The sequence below is a fragment of the Tyto alba genome, unplaced genomic scaffold, assembly GCF_018691265.1.
Source record: "Tyto alba isolate M040663 unplaced genomic scaffold, T.alba_DEE_v4.0 Super-Scaffold_20000042, whole genome shotgun sequence".
In the NCBI taxonomy this organism is placed as follows: domain Eukaryota; kingdom Metazoa; phylum Chordata; class Aves; order Strigiformes; family Tytonidae; genus Tyto; species Tyto alba.
Genome location: NW_024881293.1, coordinates 2,801,940 through 2,829,376, shown reverse-complemented (window position 1 = coordinate 2,829,376; position 27,437 = coordinate 2,801,940). Strand labels below are relative to the sequence as shown.

General features: G+C 44.0%; 1 protein-coding gene across 1 annotated transcript in view; it reads left to right on the top strand.

The window, feature by feature from the left end:
* The first annotated feature begins 6,254 nt into the window (after positions 1 to 6,254).
* KAZN (kazrin, periplakin interacting protein) overlaps positions 6,255 to 27,437 on the top strand; it is a 227,674-nt gene continuing 206,491 nt past the window's right edge. The window contains exon 1 of the mRNA XM_042794597.1: positions 6,255 to 7,001. Coding sequence (XP_042650531.1) covers positions 6,881 to 7,001 — 121 coding nt within the window. The 5' untranslated portion in view covers positions 6,255 to 6,880. The remainder of the gene's footprint in view (positions 7,002 to 27,437) is intronic.

Genomic DNA, 27,437 nt, shown 5'->3' with positions numbered 1-27,437 from the left:
AAGAAAAGGAGGGGGACAGACAGGTGCTTGGGGGTAGGAGAGAATTTCAAGCTGTGCTGCATTTGTTTTATGACTTGCTTTGCAGCTGCCTTGGAAGAAGAAGAGGCAGTTGTTAAAGATTAGACCACACTGGAAATATTATCTTAGATACGAGATACTCATGCAAATACTGCCCCCCCCCCCCCCCCCCCTCCTTTTACTGCTCTGCTAAGTTTTGGGTCACCTTGACTTTAGCAGGGCTTGGCAGAGGTGCTTTTCCTTTCATTATTTTTTTTCCCCTTGCTTTGCCAGTGTTAGTGGCTGTGCAAAGAACTAGGCAAGAGGGTGTTATCTCCAGGCTCATCTCACCCCTCCAGCTGAAGCTTTGTGGAATAGACTGTTTGGGGACCAGCATTACCTCAGAAAATATATACTATAAAACATATTCCTCATTATTATACTGACATCATGTAATCTACACAATGTATTTACTCTCATACATTGGATCCTCCTACAGCCAGAGTGCTTAACTGCCAGACTCCCTTCTGAACTTCACTCTTTGGTTTCTCTATCAAGTGCAGTGATTAATGCTTACCTAGGGTGTATCAATGTAGGAATGCAGCTGAATTTAACCTCGACAAATGAAATATCCAGATTATTTCCTTTAGTACTATGTTCTAGTAGATAATGTCTGTATCTGAGTTCAGATTCTCTTGGTGCCTAGCACTGACTGATTAGAGTCCTTTCATAGTTGGTATTTCCTTTGTACAAGGATATTTATACATTAGTTAAACCATACTTACTTTTGAGAAATTACCTGAAGAATCCTCTATGTCTTTTAGAGCAGGACTTTTTCTCTCTGCATGACTTACACATTTTTATTCTGTGGCATTCAAACTTTTATTTTTTGGAAATAATAAAACCCAACCAAACAAAATTCTCTTTCAGCCAAGAATTGATGGAGATGTAATCTGAAGGAAGAGAGATATATGTTTAATTGCTGTCTCTGATGACAAACCTTAAGTACATTGCTTCAAATTCATTGTGAGTTCTACAAAATACTCAATTTTCCTTGCATGACACAGGCATCAGATTTGGATAAATGTTCCAGAACTGATCTCAGTAGTGTTATCTGTGGAGGAATAATTGCATCCATACTTCCCCATGCATCCAGCCAATGATTTTGCCATCCCTCCCTGTGACAGTGCTGTGCTGGAAGCAAATGCAAAAATCCTTATCTGTTTGGTGGTTGTTTTGTTTTGTTTTGTTTTGTTTTGTTTTGTTTTGTTTTGTTTTGTTTTGTTTTGTTTTTGGAGTCTCTGCCTTCAAACAGTGAAACACTGACTTCTGACACACAAGAAACGAGTTCTCACTTGTTACCATTCATTGCTGATGACATTAACAATAATATCTGAATTTTTCTATGTTCTTTCCTGAGTCTTCCTCCATTCCAGAATCCTTTGCTAGTAAGAACATTGTTGTGAATAACCCCCATTTCTTGCACAGGGTATTTCTAGATATGTTAATTATCACTGTAATGAAACACCTATTCTGTTGATGTAATGAGTTTAACCAAGTTTCTTTCCCTTTCATACATATTCATGTGGCACGTTGTTGTCTGTTCAGAGAGATAATTAGATGTGGAAGGGAAGCAGATATCCATTTAGCTGGCATTTACCAAGGCTCTTCTGTTCCTGATGTGAACTGCTTCTATGCTGCTGGGGACCGGGTGCTGGAGGTGCACAGGGCCACCCTTTTTGCATTTCAGGACTTCTGAACTCCCTGTCAGATCGACTGATCATCAGTGTGGAGAAAAGGGGTTGCTACATCCTCATAAAATGACATGGAGAGACCTATCAGCAAAGATGTTTGTCGTTCCAGACCGAGTGTTAGTAAAGGTGTGTTAGATGGGCTTTTCCTTGCTCGTGGTGGTTTGATGGTAACTCAGCTGCGGTGTTATTAAGCTGTTTGTGTTACTGCATCAGAGGAAGTTTCCTGATGAACAAATGTGTTTGGCTCCATCAGTGAACTGTACTGCTAAGCAGAGATGATGTGACTGTATTGTCTGGTCGGGAAGCTGACATCAACCTGGGCTCTTTAAAGAAGGGATGCCATGCAGCGACCTGGTAGATCTGAGCTGAAGGGATCAGACCACTTCGTGTCTCCTGCAGTGGTATTTGCTTGATTTTTTCCTTTGAAAAGGAAGCACATGCCCAGCTGAGATCATATCTCTCTTCTTGGCAGTCAAAAGTCACACAAGACCAAATCTGCCTCTTAGCTGGCTAAGGCTTTATCTGTGACAAAGCTCACAGGAAGCAAACTCAGATAAAGAGAGCGAATTTTCATTTTTAAGATGGCTGTCAGAAACACGGGCTTTCAGAGCCAGTGATCATCCAAAAGCCTTAATGACTGCACAGAACTCCCATGGAGAAAGTGAAGGTCCATCAGAGCAAAAACTGCTCGTGAGAGCTCAGTCTGAGGTGGTCACAGTCACTGGGCATCCTTCATGTTCCCTTTTGGGGGCCAGAGCAGAATAAGCTCCCGCTTACTAATGGGGAGGGATTGACGTCCCTCCCTTCCACCTCCCTCCCACACTGCCAGGGCAGCATGTGCACAGGTCTCATTCACTGTGTGCCAGCACAGCACCTCTTTTAAGTTGAGCTCTAGTGTCTTAACAAGGTCCACATTATTCCTAACCCTAATATTTTCCCTTTTCATGTAAAAAGATAAACTTTGAGTCTGGTTATTTGTCTGTTTTATTAGTAGTTATTTTCTATGTGGGGTCAATTGCTGTAGCTGATGGAGTTAGCAGTGACACCTGCAGAATGGAGGGGACCTTAAGGAACCTTGTACATGTTAGATAAACTTTAGATTGTTGTGGTAAGCCCAGAACTCAGAGGAGGAAATCTGGCATTGGATCCTGCATGGGACTGGGCACAGCAAGGCCGTTGTCAGTTGCGTGAGTAAAATTCAGCGAAGCTACAGTGAAGTGGAAAATGTCACAGGAGAATTTCTGTACTTCATAGAGGGTCATTTCTTAGGAGGAAAATGTACTGAGCAAAGCTGGAGCATCCCTTGGCCTGCTGTTCAGAGTGAAGGTGTGCTCCTGCACTGCTGCTCTGCTCCCCGTGCCTCGCTGGGTGAGATGGTAATCGATGCTGAGCAGGTACACAGCTCCCAAACCAGCCCAAGCAGGAAGGCTTGTTTTCTTACTTTCTGGTTTTTAGGGACATGTACTGACTTGATCTAACGGCTGCAAGCTGTGAACAATGGTGTTAAATGAAGCGTGGACGCTCCGCGTGTTGTGTAACCACTGCGGCGCGCTGTGCTGTGCAGTGTCCCATATAGACCCACCAAACCCTGCAGAGAGCAGGCAGTGGGGGCGAGCCCGCTGGCTCCCCAGCACTGTCACTACAAGAAATCAAATAGCAAACAGGCTTTAACACTTCCCCACTTTCCCTGTTCCCGCTCTAGAAAGCTTCTATACCCAGGGTACCCACCCTACCAGTGACAGAGTCCTTTGCACCTGCAGAATACAGATTTTCTAAGACTTTTAGGTGGGGTTTTTTGCTTTTCAAGACCCTTCAGTGCACGCTACTAGTACATAATTGAATTGGAGAGAAGGAAAAATATATCTGTGGATTGCTCTGCAACACTAAAACCCCTGAAATCTTGAACAGCTCAAAAAGTTTTGTTAAGGAAATAGGGGAAAGGGACTTTCAGGTAACCTCTTGCATATTTTTCTTTTTTATTTTTTAATTATGCTTTAATATTTCAGAGCTAGGTGCAGCTATGTTGTGGATTTTGTAGAGAAGTTGCCAAACAGCTCTGGGAGGGTTTCCTGGTACATGGTCAGGAGTACATGTAGCACAAGGTGATGCTGGTGGTAGAACTGACTCTAGTCCCATTGCTCTTCAATTACCCCTTCCCACCCAACTAAATGCTGCTCTTTTTATATCAGCTTTTTCTGACATTTTGCAATTTTAGAATGTGCTCTTGTAGGCTGCAAATATGAGCAGGCTTTGCCCAAATAACAATTTGCTCTGGGCAACTGGGCATGGTTCAGAGAGAGCAAACAGACAACAGAGTCAGGAAGGAAGAAAACAGCAACAGGAATAAATACCTTCATGCTGAAGACATGTAGATCAAATGGCCCGGTTTTTGCTTTCCTCCATGTAACAGACAAGAAGGTCAAGTTAAATCTTTGTCTTCTTGTGAGGACAGAAATTGTTCCTGTGTCTCTAGCAAAACAAACATGCAAAGTTTTATTTATTTGGACTGTGCTCTGCCATAGCTGATCTGAGCCTAAAACCACTTAAATCATAGAATAGTTTGGGCTGGAAGGGACCTTTAAAGCCCACCCAGTCCCACCCCTGCCCCGGGCAGGGCCCCCCTCCCCCAGCCCAGGGTGCTCCCAGCCCCGTCCAACCTGGCCTTGAACCCTTCCAGGGAGGGGGCAGCCACAGCTGCTCTGGGCACCCTGGGCCAGCGCCTCACCACCCGCACAGGGAAGAATTTCTGCCTTAGATCTCATCTAAATCTGCCCTCTTTCAGTTTAAAACCCTTACTCCTTGTCCTACCCCCACCCCCTGATCCAGAGTCCCTCCCCACCTTTCCTGCCCCCACTTTAAGCCCTGGGAGGCCGCTCGAAGGGCTCCCCGGAGCCTTCTCTTCTCCAGGCTGAACCCCCCAACTCTCTCAGCCCGGCCCCCCAGGGGAGCTGCTCCAGCCCCCCCAGCATCTCCGTGGCCTCCTCTGGCCCCACTCGAGCAGCTCTGTGTCCTTCTGCTGTTGGGGACCCCCGAGCTGGCCCCAGCACTGCAGGGGGGTCTCCCCAGAGCGGAGCAGAGGGGGAGAATCCCCTCCCTGGCCCTGCTGCCCCCCCTGCTCTGGCTGCAGCCCAGGGCACGGGTGGGTTCTGGGCTGCCAGCGCACGGGGCTGGCTCACGGGCAGTTTTCCATCCACTAATACTCCCAAGTCCTTCTCCTTGGGGCTGCTCTCCAGCCACCCCTCGCCCAGCCTGGGTTTGTGCTGGAATTGCCCCGACCCCTGGGCAGGACCTTGCCCTTGGCCTTGTTGAACTGCATGAGGTTTGCCCGGGCCCCTCTCCAGCCTGCCAGGTCCCTCGGGATGGCATCCCTGCCCTCAGCGTGTCCCCACCACACAGCTCGGGGTTGTCAGTGAACTTGGTGAGTGTTCACTCAATCCCAACTCTCCCTGTCACTGATGAAGATATTCATTACAGGAATCATTATGGGAAGGAACAGTCTCATGAAGGCGATAGCTTTCACAGTACAGGACCAGTTTAGCAGCTGTTAAAAGTGCTAAATCTACCAGTTTCTTTAACTAGCCGGGAGAGGGAGTAGGTACGATAAAGTGATAAAGCTGGGATTTTCTGGGCAACACTGGTTCCTGGCTGAGTGTCCACCCTGTGCAGCGATATTGCTGGACAGGCTGTGCTGCCTGCAGCACAGCCCAGGAGACATGACTTCAATTCCTTGCTGCCAAAATTTCTCCAGGTGTGCCTGGGCAAGTCATTTTGCCTCTCTCTGCCTCAGCTGGCTGCAGAAAGGGGCTAATAACACCCACCTGGGTTTTGAGCTATCTGCAGGTGACCCTCGTGCTCTACCCTGGGCTTTCTGTTGCTATAATTGGGCAGTTTTGTTCTTCCACGTAGGTCACGGTGTGTGTTTTCCCAGCTGCGTGACAACCTTGCTCCGAAAGCACTGATGACTCACGGAGGACCAAATTACCCAGAGCGCCTGGAGTCAGCACCCTTTGCATTGGCAGGGGGAGTTTTTAAAATGAAGGTGAATCAGCTGTGACAGACTTTCCTGGGAGTTAACTCTTGGCCCCCCCCTTCCACGCAAACGCCCCGGGGCTGGTGTTTACCCGGGGGGAGCTGCAGCGGTGGGGGGGAAGCAAAGCGCTGGGCATCGCGGCGGCAGGTTTGGGCCTCGTCCCTCCCCCCCCGCCGCCTTTCCCCCCTTTCCCTTGAGCATCCCAGGCGGGAGGGGGTTAAGGCGGGCGGCTCTGCTGCCCGGCTGAGTTAGCACTTCCATGTGCCTCCAGAGGAGCTGCCGGGAGCAGCCGCTGCATCAGGGCAGGGGCAGAGGGAGGGCCACTGCAGCAGGGCAGAGGAAATGTTATTTAACGGCGGCTCCAATCTCCTCCCCCTCGCCTGTTTTGCTGGGGGAAGGGGAGAGAGGGCTGTCAGGAAGGAATAAACCACGGGAGGTGGTGGTGGGGGGGGGGCGCTGATGCCGAGCTGGCAGAGCCCCCGGGAGGGGAGGCTGCAGGCTGCTGCCGCGGTTTGCCCGGGGAGGGACCCGCGCAGCCCCCGGCACCAAGGGAGGCAGGGTCGGGGGTCCCCCGCCCCCGGGCAGCGGCCGGAACCCGCCGCTGAGCTCCAGGCGTGAAGCTCGGGAGCCCGGCGGGAGGCGGGGACCCGCTCCGGCAGCGGCGGGGGGGGGCGGCTCGGCACCCCGGCCGTGCCCCGCTTCCCCGGGAGGAGATGTGCCCGAGCCCATGGGCGAGGCGCCTGCTGGGTTTAGGCATCTCGGCTCCACGGGAAGAAGAGAGACTCGTATCTCTGCTGTGATTATGGCAGACACCCCAGAAGGGGTCAGTCCTCCTTGCCTAACGCTAATTTGTGGCTGAGGCCCCCAGCCCTGCCTAGGACGCACCACACAACTCTTGGAAGAGGCAGAGGCGGGTCTCGGTGAAAATACTGATGGCACCCAACTGAAAAATATGCGTGTTGCTACTCTCCCTTGAAAAGAGGGAAAGGAGCATCCTCTGGGCTCGGGGAGAGGCACCGCTGCTCAGCGGGGGTTTCCTCCTGCCTGCTGAGCGGCCGGGGGGGACAGGAGGCTTCTCACAGCTGCTGGGTTCTGCCCCATGACTAACGCAAAGGACCCGAAGAGAGCTATGGACTCCTCTCCGGTGACCTCCAGCTCTGCGACGGGCCCCGTTACCTTCTCGCAAGTTTTCGGGCAGCAGTGCCAGCTGATGGAAGCAGGTAAGAGGGGAAGGTGTGCATGTACAGCCTCAACATCCTACCTCTCACCTCCTGGCCTCCAACGCCCTTATTATCTTCCCTCCCCCATTTCCCAAGCTCTTCCCCAAACCTGCTGTTTTCCAAGGGGAAAGTTGTAGTGACCTGTGTTGCGTTTACCCACCTGCCTCAACTTCTCCCAAAACCACTTAAAACCTTTGTGTCCAAATAGTTACAAATCTGAAGCAAGGATTGGGATGATTGTGCATTTTGGGTTATTGTGGACTGGAACAAGCTGCTCTTCGCCCGATAGTGGAAGTTACCATTGTGTTTAGATGTGTACACAACATGTATGATAACTTTTCCAATTTCAAAACAATGACATTCAAACTGGAGGTTGATTTCTTGTTTTGGAGAGTGACTGTTGCAGTACAGAGCATCTCCAGGTGTGCAGATCTCTGCTTTGGTATTCACTTCTATGAAGGACAAAGTGTTTGCTTTCTTTCCTTTGCTTTTTCTTGGCTGTTTGTGTTACTGTAGCATCTGGAAGCTCTGTTGCTCTTCCCAGCTGTTTTCATACATTTGTAATGTCCCTACAGAGGGGCCTCATTATTTGTTGTCTGCACCTTTTGGATATTTAGGAGGGAGTGTGTAACATGACTAATCCCAAATTTGCTGTTTTTGCCTCTTGCTTGTCTCACTTGCTCTGCACAGGTGCTCTGAAGCACTGGACCATTAAGTGCCCCAGAGCTGTGCACTAGCGTCCTCCTTCATCCCTGAGTTCCCAAGACTAAAGGATCAGCATAATGAATTTTACAAGACTTATTCTCTTTTCCTTATCCCTGCTTACAGGTAGCTCTGAGAATGGATGTATTTGTTTTACTTATGGCTGTGGAGAAAGCCTGTTTTTTTTGCAATGATACCATAACAATGCTTGCTCTGAATTTCTAGGGCTCTTTTTACTTGGACCTTCTGGTACCTTCTTATATTACTGTTTGTGATGGTGCATATATCACAGCAAATATGCTTTCCAAATTGTCTCCTCCCCTCTCTCTCTCTCCTCTTTTCTCTTTCTTCTCCCCAGCCAATTCTGTAACTAATGGTGTTTGGATTTTAGTGTTTCTGTTTATGTGGTGAGATCCAAAATATTATGCATCAAGGTTTCACTGCAGATCTCTGACTTCTGTTGTGCCTCTCATAGTGCTTTCACAAGGTGAGCTAGGAGAAGGACTCACTAATGACTCGTGCTTAGTTAATCAATCCTGTGATCATGCTGCTGCCTCCAAGGTAACGTTAGGCAGTTCTTCAGGAGGGTTTGGTACTAATCTTTCATGTTATATGGCTTGGGATCAGTCCAAGGGCTGTGGATGCATTATGTCAGATGTTATACAAAGAGAAAGCCCCAGTCCTGGGTGAGCATTTTGTTTTCCAAATGAGTAAGATTGAGCAGGTGAGAAAACACAGGTGGTAATTTCAGTTTTGTTTGCTTTTCCTTTCCCTTTCTTACAGGGAAATACCAGAGAGGAAGCCTAAGAACCTAGGGCTTTTGAATCACATCTTAGTAACTCAACCATAAGATTTTCTTCCCTCTGATGGACCATTTTGGTAGGATTTTCTAGATGTCTTCTCAGGTACAAGGTGCAGTGCAATGTAAGGATGGCTGCCATGAATGTCACTGACATTCAAAGCAAATGAGTAGATTATGTGTGTGCGTGACTTTACATCTATGTGAGCTTTCTATTCTTCTAGCAATAACAATATATACTCAGCATACCTGAGAGCAGAACTTCAGTTGATGTGTTTGTGGGTATGTCGGTGTTCATAGGGCCTTGCAAAACTTGGCTGCCGAAGCTGTCACCCGGGTTTTTAACGTGGGCAGGGAGGATACCCTGAGCAAACTGGATACGGGGTTGGGACACCAAGCTCCGGTTACTCCGTTGTGCCCTGTGCCAGTGAACAAGTGACATTTGGGATAGAGCCATAAAAGGGATCGACATTGTGTAGGGCTGTGCAAGTGTTTTTACAAACCATAAAACCAGATCTTGCTCCTGTGATTCTTTTGCAACAACAATTCCCGAGGAGCTAGGTGGAGTCAAGTTCTGAGCTGTACAGCCCAAATCTCATGAGCAAGACTTCTAGACACCCAGTACCACATCACTGTCATTGGTGACATTTGGGCTTTTTCAATAACAGTGTCATGTGCTCGAATGATGGAAGTACTGGCCTTAATTAAATGTCAGACTATGTGCCTGGAGAAAAGCTGAACTCTAAATAAATCACAGATTTGACAACACAACTTTCATGTACCACCTGGAAAGAGCTCATGTTCTCTACAGCTTCTGCCTTTGCTAGAAGGACTCTTTTCCTCCAAAGCACCTGCAAGAAAAGATGAGGTCTGCTTGCAGAATCCTATGTAGGTTTTTGTATAGCAGCATCTGTCCTCAGGGGAGAGAGCGGAGGGTGCATGGCACCCCATTGCAAATGTGTGTCCCATCCCACCTAACGCTGCTCTTCAGTAACCCCCTCTGAAAAATAAATACTAAGTATTTTGAAAGTTAACTTTTCTCCTGCCAGCTGCACATCTTCCCCTTTGATGGAGGACTTCTGAAGTTTTTTGTGCAGCTGATTCTGCATAATTGGCTGATTATTCATGCATAGTTTTTGTAGATTTGCATAATACCCTAGAATGTACTCTGGTAATGACAATATTAGTCCAAATGTTGTCATATGGGAGCCCTGCTCCAAAACCTTTTTGCCCTTCACACAAGTACTTGATCTTTATTTAACCTCTGAAGCACTGTTTACTTGTACATTACATAGGATGCTCTTTTGAAAATTATTTTTCTATCTTCCTGTTCTACCCTACTGTACTGTTGCTGCTACCTAACCAAGATTACAATGCCTCAATAAATTTGTTTGCTGGGATGTGGTCCTTGCCGTTACCTGGGATTTTTTTATTTGCATTGAGCACAGGGAATAGTGCAGATTGGAAGACTGCAGCTGGCTTAACACCCTCATTTGGGAGTTCACTGACAAAACTCCAGTTTCCCAAGGCAGTAGATCCTTGTTATTGCAGACATTAAATATGCCTGGTGCCCAAATGATCTGTCAGTGTCACCTGGGGGCACGGCCACTTTTCAGGAGTGTGTAATCTCAAAAGGGAGACTGTAATTCCCATCTAGGATTGCTCAGAAAATAAGGTTTTCATTTCATGGGCAAGCCATGCAGATTGGTTGTTTTTTCACCTGGCCCAGTTTAACTGCAAGGGTGGTGATTTCCAAAAGGAGTAACTGAGAAAGGGGCTGTCTTCAAAACCCAGTCGTAAATCTTCCTGATCTCAACCAAAAGTCCTGTCTACCAGGCAATGCTGGAGGATCTTTTTTGTTGATAGCATGATTTTGAATCCGGCACAGATTAATGCTATAAATTTTGCTAATACCAAAATGAAAAGCTATAGGGTTTTTTCCATTTGACAGTTTCTGAATTAAAAAATAAAATAAAATTGTCTGAAAGATTTATGATTGGCACTACCGACCTTAAAAATGAATGAGACAGAATTTGAAGGGTATTTCCCCTTGGCCTCCCCATGAAGTATTGAATATATGGAATGAGACCTGATCTCAAGGAGAGTTGAGGGCGCTCTTGAAGAATTAAGCTTAGCAGAGAAACCATTTTATATGTGGGCAAATTCCAAGCAACTTGTTTGGCACAATGCAGTTTTCTGGACTTACTACCATGTATTATTCTCTGACTCACTGCTCCATTAGATTAATTGTAATTTTCCATTAATTCCTTGGCTCACAGATGCTGCTGATTTGTTGGGCTCCCAATTTTTTTATATCTTGTCAGCTCATTTTCCATTGGTTATGAAATAAGGAACTTCGTGCGAGATGTGACCAGAATGAATAAGAAAGATTAAGTAATTTGAAAATCATCCGGACTTTAAGATGTTGTACTGAAACTTCTGCATACTGGCTTTCAATTACATACATGTGTTTAATCAGGATGTGTATTTTGTATCCCACCCTGATGGTTGCTTCACAAACGGATGTGAGTTTGGTTTGGCTACCAAGTAGAAAATTAAGGACACGATACAAAGTTCTTAGGAGTTCTTTTATGGAATTTAATGTAATGTGGATTTCTCCTTCCCGAAAGCTGAGGTTAGCAGTGTCCATCAGGCACTTAAGTTTGCTCTGTCCCTCTATTATTTTCTGCCACATATGTATGTGAAAGATGATTTAATGGGTTCACGTCAAAGCTGCGATCCTTTTTGGTCCTGGGTTTCCTCAAGTGCACCACTTCAGTGAGCTCAGGCTCCAGATATGAGACCATCTGAGCAAACCTCTTGCAGCAGCTCGTCTTTCCTCCCATGGACAACAAGAGAAAACAGTCAGCATAAAATTTGCTTGGGTTGGTTGGTTTGTGACCACATGGAATCGGGGCTGGAAACGTGTTCCTTGGTACTTAGGGCATTAGGTTTCCTAGGTGCATTAGTCAGTAATAAATTTTTCATGGTAACAAGTTGTTTGATTTGCTCTCCCAAGAGAAGATGATGTGTAGCAAATAGACTGTGTTTCTAAAGATGATCGCAACAGTCTTGTTTAATTAGTGTGCTGCAGGTTAGGTCTGTGCATGAGCAGATTTCCCAATTTTGGGGAAACAAGAAGCAGGAGCATTTATCACATGAGTGGGGTGAGATGAATTCAGTGATCTCTGAGTCTGATCTTCCTGGGTGACAGATGTGTGATGCTCAGTGCGGGTACCAGAAGCTGTTCGACTGCCGGCCAGCCCTGCAGACACCTGGAATAGAAAATTATTTACTGCAGCCTTACAAAATCGAGGCCTCACTGTTACTTTGTTGAAATTCCATGGCATGGATGGGATTGTTGCTTTTTTTCCCCCTTTTACTAAATCTGCCTACTCTTGAAGATTTTTGTTCCCTCAGGGTGGAGCTGTCATCCGGGTTTACGTCCTGGTATTATGGCAGGCTTCAGCAGCTTGAAAGCAACCGGCATAAATCTCTGGGCTCATCACTGTGGTGCTTGAGAGCACATAGAGGAGATCCCTGCCAAATTCCTATCCATGACATTGTCATGCTAAATAACCTTGTGTGCATCGGTGTAGAAAGAGGTGTCATTTTTATTGAAACAAACCCCATATTTTTCTGAAATGATGAGAAATGTATCAGAAACAAATTACTCCAAAATCCCTTTGAGTTTTGTGTTTTAGGGGAAAACAGGATAATTTGATTCTCTTCGGGGCCAGCTCCAGCACTAGGAAGAAAAGTCATTTACCTCTCCCCAGAAAAGCAGTAAATAAAAATCCCCCTTGACAGATGATGTGCTCCTGCCTGAGCTGAATAGATTAAGGGGCCACAGAAATGAAATAGGAAGATCACTAATATTTTTCTTTTCCACCCAGTGGCATGAGCTGTTACTAGGGATAAAAAAAGTGACATTTATCTTTCTCTTCACTTTGTTAGGTAGCACTGCGCTCCCCAACAGGAAAACAGCGCTCAGTGCCTTGTGGATGGAATTCACTTGCTGTTTATTCCTTTTAGTGTTTTACAGTGTTCTCTTTTTAAACACACAAATACTGTGCTGTTGCTACTTGCTCAGGAAGCTGCAGGTGACCCAGGGGTGTTGCACAGAGCTCGGAAAGGCTGGTGGACAAAAGACAATGTCTAGTTAATACTCTAGAAATATTAATGTGAAGTGCATGAGAAATCAATGGAGACTGCATTTCAGTGAGCAAAATGGAATATAACAGATTGGAGTGTTATCTGTGAGTGTTTTTCCTGGTTGTGTTTTTTTTTTTTTTTTTTTTTTTTTTTCCCAGCCTTGAAAAGCTCATGGAAATTGCAGTGCATGGATGAGATGGTGGGTCGGGGTCTCTCAAGGCAAAGCTTAGCTGTTTCTAATAGCCAAATAGTAGATTGTGTCCAGAGGGTGATGGATTTTACCTGCTTGAAAGAGGGGAGAAAAACAGTATTTTCCAAAAAATGGGAATGTTGGATGTCTGGCTGTTAAAGAAGTGGGGAAAGCTGGACGTTGGCTGCAGCTACATCTGAATTTCCAATGGTGGCTTTGGTGCTATACTCCCCAAAGTAGCACTCTGGGTTTCTGGGATCTGATTACCCAGGTAGCAACAGCTGAGATAGGTGCCCCATGCTGTGGGTCTGCCCCCCAGCCTCGCCATGACCAGGTAACTCCTGTCCCGTCTGCCCCGCGGGAGAGCCCCTCGTGCTGGGCAAATCCAGCCAGATGTGGTTAATCTGCTTAAAACTGGTCCAGCACAGAGCAGCCATGGGAGGGAGGGCGCAGTGACTGTGGGCATACTAGTAAGTATGAAATTATGTATACGTACCTACATCTACATATATAATATACAGCAGGAGGGGTTTATTCTTCAAAGTGCAAGGAAAAGTTTTTCCAGAGTGTTAGGACTGCTGTATGCCATTAAATATCTGTCAAAAAACCCACCCAACAACAGAAAACAGAAAGAAAATACTGTAAATATTTATCTTTGCATAAATTAAATATAAATTGTTCCCTGTCACCTCAATAGAGAGACTCAATTATTACAGCATCTGTGTAGTAACCACTTGCCAGCTGATTTACTCCTGATTAAATTATGGGTAGTGTTCGTCTGCACTCCTGATGGACAAATTTAGTTTTGTCAATTAATGTTTATGGCTAGCAAAGTATAAGGATATAATAATTTCTTCAAATTGAAACCAACCACCGTATTTTTATGACACCAAAATAACGAACTGAAAACATGTGTATGATTAGATTTGTAGCTACAAACATGAATTAGTCATCCTTTATTTCTTTCGAGGTCTTTGAGGCAATTTTAATCGCCATGTGTTGTTGAAAGTGGAATAAAAGGCATTAAAGGTATTTTCCTTTACTATGGCTTTATCCTATTTTATGGAAGGTGGGGATTTTTGATATAGCTAGCTGAGAAATGTGTAAGTGGATATTTTTAAGTTGTCTGAATTCTGGCATGAAATAATGCAAGTATTTTACTAGAACATAATCAGGCCATCAACATTTTAATTGGGAGATCAGCTGAACAAGGCTGAGGTATTGCTTCTGTACTTTATCATCCTGACTAACTCAATGGCTGTGATGATGAAATTAAAGTTTGAGATTTCTGAAATAAAACATTCCTACAGAGCCAAAATACAATACTCTTGAAATATCCATGTGTTATCTTGGCTTTGAATGAAATAAAATATATGAAGTTGTATGAGATGGGGAAACCATGTTTGGATTCCATTAGTTTTTGAAAGTGTAGTGTCATCAAATCCCTGTGTAAAAAGAAAACAGGTTAGTATAGAGAAATCGATGGGGTTTTTTTCTGCCAAAGAGAAAGAAAATATTGCTGTGTCCCAAGGGTCATAGCAGAGGCATTGCAAATGAGGAATATTGCATTTTTGCAATATTGTTCTGTATGACTTGATCCAAAAAACACTTTTTAACAGCTCCCAGTAAAGCAGCTAGAGATGGTGACCTTGGAGCAAATTGCTGACAGCCTGGTTAATTATACAATTAGACATCTCGGAACAAGCTCTGCACTAGTGCTGCTCTGCCAACTGGGCTTCGCCGCCTGTTGTGTTGAGAGTAAGTTCCAGGTAATTAAATTTATTTGTACTTCTACTATTCCTTTTTTTCGTGATCACCCAATTACTTGAGCAATGTAATTATGTTGCATGATCTCCTGTACATGTACTTAATGTTCACCAGTGGCTTTCGGGGCTGTGATCCACACTGGATCCAGGTGACAGGGACCAAGCACCCTCGTGCCTGCTGCCTCCAGCACAATGTGTTCTGTTCCGTGTGCTCAGCACCGACCGTCATTTGCCGAGGAGGTTGGAACTGCTGCCCTCAGCTAAACGGTTAAGAAAGTAAATAAGTTAAATATTAGGAAATTCAGACTGTGTCTGTAAAGGTTTGGCAAAATAAAAGGCATCCGATGCTCTGAGTGTACGCAGAGCTTGCAGCACAATGAAACTTCATTCTCCCTGGAGCATCTTTCTGCGTGGATATAAATAGTTTCTGTCCCTCATTTGAGCTGTTCAGGTTATGTTACAGAAGTGCTTATTATTAGCCTCATTTTGCAGACGTTGAAATAAAGGTACAGCGTGCTTCGGTGGCTGTGAAATGAATCATCTCAGCCTCAGATTTCCCAGAAATAGCCCCAAGGATTGCTGACTGATGGTGTGGTGGCCCTGAAACACCTCTGGGAAAGGTGAAGCAGTGCGAGCAGGCAACGCCAAAGCTTGCAAAGCATCAGGCCGTCCCCAAGAGCTGGGATGTTCTGTTCTGTGCAGCCAGGGAGGGGAGAGGAAAACGGGTCAGCTCTGCCCGTCCTCCGAGCCTGGCTTGAGCCGTGCACAGCAAGGAAAGCAAGCCTGCAGAACTCACAGGAATTTTTCTCTGTTCATATACCATTCTCCATCTGTTCCATGCCTCCAGTGGATGTAATTAATTTTTACGTGCTGGCACTCCAGAACCCAGTTATGTGGTATTTTCTGTAATGCTTGACCCAAACAGCTATATCTGGAGGGGCCGGGAATTACAGGTAACAGATCTGTGTTCCAGCTGCAGTTTGCCAGAGCAGAGGAAGGCAGGACAAATCCTACACACTCCTCCAACCCTGCTTAAATCTTACAAAGCAGTGGTTGCCAGGATTGCTCTAATATGTGGAGGATCCCTTGGTTTTATTGGTCTGTGTTTAATATTCAAGGCTGCTTTGACAAGTGTCTAACACAAAGACCTCGCTTTTCCATGATAAACAGTACTTGTGTGCTTAACTGGGAGTGTACATGTAATTTCTGTAGGCTTTAAATAAGGCTTTAATGTTTTCCTGAATGGACTGTAAGCTTTGTGGGGCAGGTGCAAGGTGGTACAAAAATACTTCAGTTCCCTTAAATCCCTTGGAAATATTGAGTGACCTGACTGTGGCACCTCCGAGCTCTGGGTAGGTTCATTTACTCTCTCCATCCTTATTTCCCAGCTGCTGCAGATGGAGCTCCAAGCACCCACACTAGCTCAGGTATTTACCCTGCCCCTGACATCCAGGTTTGCCCTCCAAGTGAATTGCAGTCTGTCTGCAAGTTACCTTCTAATTTGGAGGTAGCAAAGTCTTTCTGGGCATTTTGTGGGGGTATTCCTTCCAGTAACTGTTGAAAAGGTTTTCAGCTTCACTGGGTATTGCATTAGCAGGTTTCCAAGGGAGTTGTCTTATTTTCCCTGCTGTGTTAAAGATCTCCAGCACAGTGTGCTTGAAGGGCTCTGTTTAGTCTGGGAAGATTCCAGTTATGTGTCAAACAACAGGTTACATCAATATGTTATTTTTATGATTGCAAAGGAATTGGGCTTCTTCCTATTTTTCACCTGTGGGCAGGTAATGATGGCAAAGGACTTTTTTAAAAAATAGCTCTATCAATGACTTAAAAAAAAAACCTCACTAAATAACCCAGCCCCTCTCTCAGACTTGGCTCTCTATCAGTGTGCACGGGGCTGTGGCTGGTACTCACAACTTGACTAGTTCTGTTTTTTTAAAAAAGCTGGTATTTTAAAAATAAACGTCCTTTCTGCTGTGGTGCTGACCCCCGGTGGCTGCTGTGCTGGTGCCTCCTCCTGCTGCGCTGGGGGAAAGCAGCTCCTTGAGCAGCCAGTGTACGGATCCTGATTTCCTACCAAGCACTGGTTTTAAGTAAAAGAAGTTTTGAGCAAAAAATATCTGTTTCTTGTATTGAGAGATAGCACAAATGTTCTCAAAGAAACACAGAACTTGCTTTTTATTTTTTTTTTTTTGTATATATATATTGAGCTTGGGGAATATATTTCCAGTGGCCTATTGCAGAACTGGGAGCAGTTTGTTTTTCACAAGCTTATCTTTCAATTTGCTGTGTGTTTGTTAATATACTGATAACATACGGACTTGAAAACCAGTAACCTATCATCACAAATTCTAATGGCTTTGAGTCAGGCTACTAGTATGGGCAGCCCTACTTGGTTGCTTAAAATAAAATTAGGAAAAAGACTTGTGGGTCTTGGATTTATGTTTCTAAATGTTTCTATAAATAGATGGAATTTCTTAACTGAAAGCTGAGATTTTCTTGCTCCCCTTGCAAGAATCAGGGCTTTAGTAAATAATGTGGTAAGAGTTATAAATGTCATCTACCTGAATTGATAAACTAGGATTTGTTTTCTGTAAACAGCATAATGCTGCTTTTGCAGTTACAAAAATGCTTTTATCTTCAAGGCAAACTGTAAATGAACTAGAAGGGTAATTTAACATTCATAACTGGTTAAACTGAATTAACTCCTGTAAAGATCTATATACATGTAGGAACCCCAGAAAAGGCTTTTCAGAACTGAATTTTATTTTTTTCCAGTTCTGCATCTTTATTTAAAATTTAATATTCCTTAGAGGTGGCTGAAATAGGTGTCATCATTTCATGAAGGTCTTTCTGCCATCTAATGTCTATTGTTCACCTTGTGAAAAAACCCAAATACAACATAATCTCCATGTTTAGTAAAGTACTCACAGGAAAATTTATAATACAAGTGAGATTGTCCATAACTGAACTGCATGAATCTAATTGCATCTAATGCTAATTATCATACAGACCTTGAACATTTTACCCTATTCCAGATACATCTAGAAGTTTGATACTTCAAATGTTGTTGTGGTTTGAGCCCAGAGGGGCAACTGAGCACCACTGAGCTGCTCAATCACCCCTTTCCTTCAAGACTGGGAGGGAGAAAGCAAAGCAAAAGGCTCGGAGGGTCGAGATAAGGACAGGGAGGGATGACTCGTGTGTGTTAGTCATGGGCGAAAGACAGACTCATTAGGGGAAGAAAAAGAACATCAGCTTAATTCAGACACAAACAACAACACTTGACAGACAGAGTAGGACAGTGAGAACCACATCTTAAAAAAAAACCCCCACCACACCTCCCTTCTTCCTGGGCTCAGCTCTGCTCCCGATACCTCTACCTCCTCCTTGCAGGGGATCGGGGTGTGGGGTGCCATCAGTGCTGCTGCTCCTTCCTCCTCAGGGGGAGCACTCCTTGCATCCTCCCTTGTTCCAGCGTGGAGTCCCTCTCATGGGACACAGTCCTCCATCAACTCCCTCTGACAGAAGTCCTTCCCACGGGCTGCTGCTCGGGCGTGGGTCCCTCCAGTGTGTTGCAAAACTTGCAGTGCTGGAACACACCGGTGGGGGCTTCTTCCCACAGAGTCCTGGTCTCCTTTGGGTGCAGCTGCCTGCCCCAGCGTGGGCTCCTCCACGGGCTGCAGGTTGGCATCTGCTCCACTGGTGACCTCCGTGGGTGGCAGGGGGGTGGCCCTGCTGTCTCACCATGGGATTAGAGGGGGGGCTTTGCTCTGGTGCACCTCCCCCCCTCCTTCCACTGACCTTGGGTGTTCACAGAGGTGTCCTCCTCCCAGCTCAACGCCCACCTTACCCTTCTTATGTCCATCATCCCAGAGGCGCAGCCACTGTCACTAATTGGCTCGGCCCTGGCCAGAGCTGGGTCTGACTTGGATCTGGGGGAGCTTTGAGAAGCTTCTCGGCTCGGCCCTGGCCAGAGCTGGGTCTGACTTGGATCTGGGGGAGCTTTGAGAAGCTTCTCACGGGGGGTCGTTGCTGTAGCCCCCTCCCCCACTTACCAAAAACTCCACCACAGACACAAACCCAGCACGTGTTGCCCACAGTTAAGCACACGTTTACGTTTATCCACACAAAGCTGCAAATGCAGGCTGGAGGTGCTGTTTTGCCTTGTAACCAGAACAGTTTTTTTAAGTTGTGTTTTCTTCCCCACTCCCCCCTTTCCCTTTCAGCTTTTATAACCCAGCTGGCCCCCGCTACCTGGGAATGCCCCAGTGCTCTTTGACTGCACTCCAGGAAAGTTACGGTTTCCCTGCGGAGACGGATTTTGTTACGCTTGACTTTCACTGAGCTTGATAATGTTTCACTTGAGGTTTGCTGCTTTCATTCTTGTTGATTGAATTAGGGAATCATGGTTTAAGATTGATGCTTCCCCCCTCACCCCCACCCCTTTCCCTTGGGGAGTGCATTTTGTAATACGTTTAAAATGATTAATGAGAGGGTGTGATTGTGAAGTTTCTTTTAAGAAAGGTTGAGTTGGAATTGTTAGGCTTTGATACCCGTGCTTGTGATCTTAACCAGGGATTATTGGTGTTTTGGCTTGTCTGTTACCTTTCCTTTTGCTGGGCATTTGTTACAGCTGCCAGTCCATGGCAAAATCTGTTCTTGCAAGTCTCAGTGCAGGGTTGGTAGGTTAATGACAGAAAGGATTTCTCGGGGCTCCTCTGCTTTTGTCTATAGGCTTTGGGCATCTTAAATGGACAAATATCCTGATCTGGCTAATGCTGCTTTCATTTAACTTTGCACCAAAGTTTTTGTTTTATACAATGCCTGGGAAGAGGCCAGGAGAGGGAGGCAGAGTACACTGCAAAGCAGAGCTCCCTTTGAGTCGGATTCAAATTTGTCTGAGTTTATGGATGCAAAAAATGTTTGCCCTGCATCAAACCCACGGCCCCACGCAGGGAGCAGCGCGGGGGCTTCCCTGTGCCCCCGCAGTGTCCCAGCCGTTGCTGGCCTCTTGCTGTGGCCGTACCCTTGCAACGTGAGCTGCTTGCTGGCGGTTCTCCCGAATTTGCAGCATCCAGGGAAGCTGTTCTGTGCTCCAAGGAAGATCTCGCCTATTTGTTCAGCCTGCAGCGGTACCAACCGCGCAGATTGTGGAGTCAAATTCCGCTTCGCCGGGAGCTCATGGTTATCCCAAGGATGGGTGGGGGCTCACGGCGATGTGCAGCTGAGTCTGGCAGAGCCTAGGCTGGAATCTAACTCCATGAGAGGATAGCTGTTTCAGGTTAGCTAATCTGCATGGATTTAAGTTCATTTCAAGGTAATTAGGCTAATTTAATATAATTTGATGATTACAAGCAGCAGCATTTGGTTTATCAAACGAGCCACATTTGGTATAAATCAAATGTTCTGATAATTTAGGCCCAAGATCTGTTCAGCTATAGGAAACACGTGGTGGTGATTTCACCTACAGTAAAAAAAAAAAAAAAAAATCAATAATAAAAAAAAAAGGGACATCAAAATTTGAAAATCAGAACTTTTGTGTCTATGACTTTTTCCTATTGTGAGAATTTGCTTAGTTTCATATGTCAAAGCCTCCAAAACTGAATAGCAAAATCTGAAAGGCAAAATTAGTCTTCTCTTAGCAATAGGTCTGCTGTTTGTCATTTTGCTGTAAAAAAGGCGTTTCAAGATATTAAAAAATATTTTGGGAAACTGTAAGTCTTACAAGAGTCACATCAAGGGCCTCTCATGCTTTTGGGGATCAGTCCAAATTCATCAATGAGTTTTTATATGATTGTGCCCTGTGTAAAAGTTTTATTTGAGGTTCCAGGCAACCTTGAAAATCCTTCTGGACTTCATCAGTCTGATTTAACTCAGCTTCATATTAGAGTAGATGATCTCAGACTGGCCTGGAGGACGTGCACTGTGCTTATTACAGGATTTTGCCTGGTGCATATTTAGGATCGATGCTAGGACAGTGTGAGCAGGGAAATGACAAAAGTCTTTGTGTCATGCGTAAGTGCAAGGAAAATGAAATGACTGCTTGATGTTGCTTGAAGTACTCCAAGGAAGCATGGAGTTACCCAGGTCTGAAATAACTCACCCTAAAATAATTATGTGATTGAAGCTTAGGGCAAACTACACGTAGCATTTCTTGCCAGAGAAGAGGTTTTAGCGAAATAAAGTTCTGGTGAATAATTACTCTCATAATTCAGTGGTAATCCTGCTGGGGAATTGATCTCAGTAACTCTTATATTATTAATTAGTTCAACTAACATGAGGGATTAATAAATATTGCAAGACTCTTGATGAAATGGTATTTGTTTATTCCCACTTTACAAGTCATACCTGGTGGAATGAAGGTTTTTCCTCATTTTTGGTAGGTACAGAGCAACTGTTTCACTTCTCAGATACAGCTGCCAGCTCTCAACCTGGGGGGGGGGGGGAGGTTTCACACTGATAGCTCGTCTGGAAACTTCTTCTCTTGTCCCTTGTTTGCCAGCACAGAGCATGGCGTCTCTTGCAGTATCTCATCCAGCATAGTACTCTGTCCACATACACAGGAGATACTCGGACATTTAGCTAGCTGTGATAGCATTTTTATTTTCTAAAAAGAATTATGGCAAATGTGAATTGTGTGCGTGTGAGGAAATCTGGGCGTTTTCTGAGTCTGGACCAGTGAGGAGTGGTATTGAACACTTCAACAGAAAGGATGCTTCCAACTAGCTGGTGTATTCCTGAAAATCACAGTGACCCAATCCAAACCCGAGCACAGGGAGCATCCCGCCGCGCAGGCTGAGGTGCGGGTGCCCACGCACCACGCGCCGGGGCTCTCGGCAGCCCTGGCTGGCGCCTGAGGGGTCCTGGTGGGATCGGGCTGAGATCGGAGCAACCTGAGCAGCTGATGCTTCTTTAACCTGCTGAGTATTTTTCATTTTTGTCAGCAAATGCACCTGAGACTAGGTTAACCTTTCTCCATAAGCAGCCTGAGAATTAGTTATGACATTTCTTGTTAGGAAATAAACTCCATGTGCCATTTTCTGCTTACACTACCTGTTTCTTTTCCCCTCTACAAGTCTAAACCATTAGCACTGTAATGCATCAACAAGATGATGATTTTTTTTATGGCTTGATGGTCTACTCAGACCTCTTTAGTCGTCACCTAGATGCAACAGTGTTTTTATGCCTCTCTTACGGAGAACAGCTAATCAGAGTGCCGAGCGATTGAAAGGTCAACGCGATAAGGAGCAGCACACAACCCGCGTTCCCCTTAGGTACCCGTGTAGGCACAGTGTGAACCTGATGTAGTGACAGGCTCACCAAAAATGAGGAACGATGGGCATTTATTGGAAGTCACTCTTGTTACAACCTCAAACCCATAATCTCCTGGACTGTCTTGGGTGCTGGAGGGGTTGTCAGGCTGATGAACGGCTCCTTTCTTTAGTTTTACCACATGGAGAGAAGCGGGTCCACTGTAAGATACATCCCTTCAGGGTGTATATTTGCATGTGTTGTGAAATGCTTTTCAAGTATCTGCTGAGGTGCCATTATTTCCTTTAATAAACAGAAATAAACATACAATGAGAAATAAGCTGCTATGGTGGTTGCATTATGAAAGAGTAAGGTGTTTGAAGAAGAGTGCTTGCCATATTTTCTAGGACTGGTGTGGTTAATAAATGGATTAATAATTAAGTAAACTTATACATAATTAAGACTGCAGTTTGTGAGCATATGACCAAATTGGACAGACCTTTGTCAAGGTGTATAAATTGGCCCTTGGAAGAAATCTCAAATCTTTATGGAAGAGTAAGATTCTTTGAGCAAGTATTAGCTATTTTCCTTTCTGAATTTCCAATTAACTTTACTAGGTTTTCTTTTGTTTGTATTTTACAAATATCCTTTACTGTTTTACTGCTTGTGTCTCACCCCTACAGGTCATCATGTGTGGTGAGATTTATGCCTTTCTATACAAAGCTTCACAGTGTTATTGTATACTGTGTTATTCCACATAGAAAATAATGTGGATAGTTGCAAAACTTTTGATGGAATAAAATGTGTAAAACTCACTGTGATTCAGGTGAAATTAAGGGCTACAAAACTTGAGGTTCTCTTAGATTTTTTAATTTTTTTTTTATTTTTTTTTTTTCCTCCCGCTTTGCACCTAAAATTTTTAATTTGGCTTTTACCATCTCATGTTTTCTTTCATATTAGAAACCCCTTAAATGGATATTGTGTGAATATAAGGGTTATTGCAGAAGTATTTCACTCTCTGTGAGACAGAATTATTGGGTAAGGATCTGATCCTTGAAGATCCTGAAAGTATTTTAGCAGATTGGGTTCCCCTTTGCTTGGGTTGTAAATGAGCAGTGAGCAGAGCGAGTGTCAGCGGAGCCATCTCTGTTGTTATGGGAACACCAACAGTGGGGTGCCAGGGAAGGCAGCAGAGATGGTATTTGTTGAATGACATGTAAAATCAGAGCTCTGGAAGAAATGGCTCTTTCCTCTTTAGAGAAATTTATACTCTTGTTTTTGCAGTGATGCTCTGAAAACAAGCTGCCTGGCAAGAAAGCTGTTTTTGGAGATATAATCCATGCTGGTAAAAAATATGCTTTATGTCCATGTGGTATTGCCATCTGCATACTGTTATCTGTGGATGGATGTGCATCTCCGTCCTTCTCTATACTGATACAATAACTCAGTCATAGTCACTCAAGACGTGGGAAGTCCACGTTCACAGCTCTCCAGAATGCCTTTTTGCAGCTTACTGAATTGTCGTGTGCTTCAGGTCCTGAAGTTTGAAATAGGGTCTGTAGCAGTAACCTACATTTATTTCACACTGTAATAACTGAAGCTGTAAAAGTGTCTAATACAAACCAACTTGCATTTTGAGTAGCATGTCCTCTTTGAAGCATGAATAAAAAAGATGAGGCAAAGTCTTGAGGGGTGTTTCAGGGGGAGACAGTGCAGACAAGCCGGCTCCGGTGCAGCTGTGCTTTGCAACCATAAATATTCAGAGACCAGTCGGTAAAAATCCTCACCCATGGGTGGAGAGCCACTCTCTTCTGGGTCTGCATAAACCACAGTGCTTTCCTCTTTACGCCATAAATTTAGCCCAGCAGATGCTGCTTGTCCTTTGCCGTGGCTGTGCACCCTGTCCCCAGGCTGTACAGGAAATATATATGGAAAAAATATATGTGGCTGTAAAACTTCCTGGCAGTGACCATAGAGTTCTGAGTTTTGTGACTTTTGGACGTTGCTTTGGGTGGAGGATATGCAAGTTGGGTAGTTCAGAAGCTTGTTTAAAATGCTTTTTTCCGACTTTTGGGCCAGGGAAAGCCCTCTACATTTTGGAGCCCGTTCAAGCATGAAGTTCTGAGCTGCAGTGAAGTATTTCATTTAATTACTTTTCACTCCATCTTTCTTCCTAAAAATGTCTAAAACACACGTAAGTTGGAAATGCTTGGAAGCTTAACAGCAAAACTGCAGAAATTTTGGCACTGTATCTGATTGGAAATTCAAATGGAGTTTGCTAGTGTGAATCTAAATCCATTTTTCAACATACTACACGTGAAAAAGGTGGGCATGATGTTACTAGAAGTGAGCATTTATGTAATAATTTGCATACATGATTTGCAGCACAGGGGTTTCTAAACAGTATTAAGCCTCATGTTTTAAAGAATAGAATCAGGAAAATTGAAGGTTTTTCTTTTTTTTTCCCTCTTCTGAAAAAGCGAGTTGCATTTAGTAACCATTTTCAGAAGTGCTGAGTATCCTAAACTGTCTCTCACACTTCTGGAGATTACTTGCTGTGCCTACAGGCACTGCAGTTGTAACACAGGGGTTTCGCTGGTCCGTTCAGCCCATGGAAGAGTTCACCAGCAGCACCGTGGCAGCAGCTGGAAAAGGTGTGTGTGCTTTTTGGGGCCACAGAGCAGCTACATCCCCTGTTCTCCCCCTCTCCAGCTCGAAGAGCAATTACGCTACACAAAGGATTTTATGCTAGTGCGTACTTCCCCCTCCAAGACACATATTTTGCCTTCCGGTGCCACCTCTGCTTAATTCACTAGATTATTTCACATAACTACAAGAAAAACCAATCTAACAACGAGTCATCCCATTTTTTCTTAAATGTAATTGTTTCATGGTTGCTATTTTTCACTTTTTCATTCTCTTCTTCCCTGGCCTTACCTAACTAGGGGTTAAAAACTGATGCTCTTCTTAAATTTGGTAATACCATAGGGTCTCCAGCATGTTTGGGAAAGACCTATGAATGAAAGAGAAAATCCAACCCCGTGCTTTCAGTGTTCCTAGCTATTCCAGGATGAAAGGAGTTACTGAAAAGTTGCAAGCAAGAAATGCAAATGTGCGTTTTGCCAGCTGAAGAACTATAGATAATTTTGATAATTTTGAATTTTTGTCCTTTTTTTTTTCTACCTGATCCAAATGTGGACTCTTAACATTTTTTTTTTTTTTTTCAGTTCTATGTATTGCTTATAGAAACATATTGGCCACACTGACAGCAATAGGCTTGTAACAGACATTAGTTATTAAAGAGAATAAGAATGATATGAAAGGGAATGAATAATTATCTGTGACTTATTTTCCAATCAGAAATAAACGGTCTTCCATCTAACCTTCTAGTCCTGCAGAGACTTTACAAATGTGCTCATGCCTTGGTTTCAGAAAGGAACAAATGAGACACCAATTAATAAGGATCAGTAATGTAATATTTCAGATAACTCAGTTTGTCCTTTGCTGTCAAAGATGCTTTTGAGCAGAGTAACAGGCATTTGCTTATCAGAAGAAATCCCCTTCATGTCAAGGAAAAATTATTCCATATGTTAAAGCAACCACAAAAGAGAAGCTTTCTTCTATTGACTATCCCCTCCAGCTATCCCAGTAGAAGAATCATTATATAAAAAAAAGTTTTATGATTCCTCATTGCAAATCTGATTGACCTTTGTTTCTTTGGGAAAATGTAACATTCTCTTTTTTCCCCTCTCTGTTAGAGCACTTTATTTTTAGGGGCTGTTTAGTAATTGAGTTGCAGAGGAGCAGGTGTAAGAAGTCTGAATAACATCTGCGTGATTACGGGTGAAAACATTATGACCATTATGGTAGAACAGACAATAATTTCTTTTGGTTGATGTGCTAAAACTGTGGGCATGGATCTCCCCGTATATGTGCCAGTGCATACATTCCCCTTTTTCATTTTGACAGCTGGCCTTGGAATCGCAGTGTTGCGTGTTGGCTTCTTGAAGTAGAGTTGTAAATCACAAAACAACTACGTCAAAAGGCACCTCCTTATCCAAAGGCACTTCTAACTGTAAGCTTAGATAGACATCTGATCTGTTTGGTTTACCAACAAAGGCTGTTTTTTATTTACTGTTGGTGCAACACAGGCGGTACAGCTGTAGAGAAGCAAGCTGGGACTCTCTTTTAGTTTATCCATCACATTAGTTAAAAAAAAAAAAATACAAACCAAAACATCCCTTGTCTGAGGAGCTTTGAGCGTATTTCTGGAATAAATTATCTTAGCTTGGAAACTTAGCAATTTTAGCTGAAAGTTGGGGAGAATATATGCAAAAATGGCCACCATAATTCTGGTTGTATTTCCAAATTTATCTGTACTTCTACTACTGTAGTAGACGTATCTGTACTACTAGAGGTACTTCTATCTGTTATCAAATCCTTCTAGATCCAAGCTAATGGGTTAGCTGCAACAGGAAAATATTTCAGAAGAAGATAAAAGGATTTTTTCTAATATTAATCCTTGAAAAAAACCCAAACATACTACTTTCTGTATTTACCAGGTAATCCTTCAGATCTGACGCTTGCATGTAGGAGGCATTTATGTATTTTACACAATGCTTTGAGATCAGTGGAAATGAAAAGCAGTATAATTACCCTTTGGCCTTTTATCTTTCTGTGGTATCATCTCTAGAGAACACGACGATGGGATAGAGAAGCCTTTGCACAGCGGATAATCACAGCCATTATAGGAAACAATGCTAACTTAAAATCAACCACATTTTTCTCAGTAAAACATTGATATTGGAGTCTGTGTTGATCTATTATTAAAATCATGCAGCTGAGAAACAGCCACACCTATGCTAGGACCCAGATGTAAAACTAATTGCTGAATATTCTAGTAAATCCTTAAAATATTCAAAGGATCAGTGTTATAAAATGGTGGGGGGGACAAAGAATGTAAACGTCTGCTTTAAGTGCAAAATACAAGTCAGCCTTAATTACAAATCTGTGATCAATGCTGTTGTATTTTGAATGTGTTGTTAAATAATTAATGAGTGAGTGCAACACAAGGATGAAAATTTCCTTTTAAAACTGTATCTAGAGCTAGTGCTGGTGCTTTTAAAAGAGGGGAAGGAAAGGACCAGATTTATGACACAACTGGAATTTAAAAGTGAAGTAGCAGTTTTATTCCATAGTTAAATGCACATGAAGTGTTTGACCCACTCCGCTTTGTCATTATCCCTGATCCAGGAGCAGCAGCTGAGTGAGCGGGATCTGTAATTGTGTGGGGAATATTCCTATGTCAATAAGATCTTGATTGAATGTCACATCCACTTAATGGTGTTTAAAGGGGAAAGGAAATCGCTCTGTCTTGCACCCCTGAGAAAGGTCAGAACATCAATATATGTTTGTCTGAAACCAACTGGAAGTACAATGCAAGTTTGTCACTTAAGGATTTTTTTTTTAGATTTTATTTTAAAATGTGTTTGTTAGGGTTCAAAGGACTGGTAGCTCTGAATTCTGCCATCACTTTAATTTCCAAAAGCCTGTGGGATTAATATCCAGGTGTG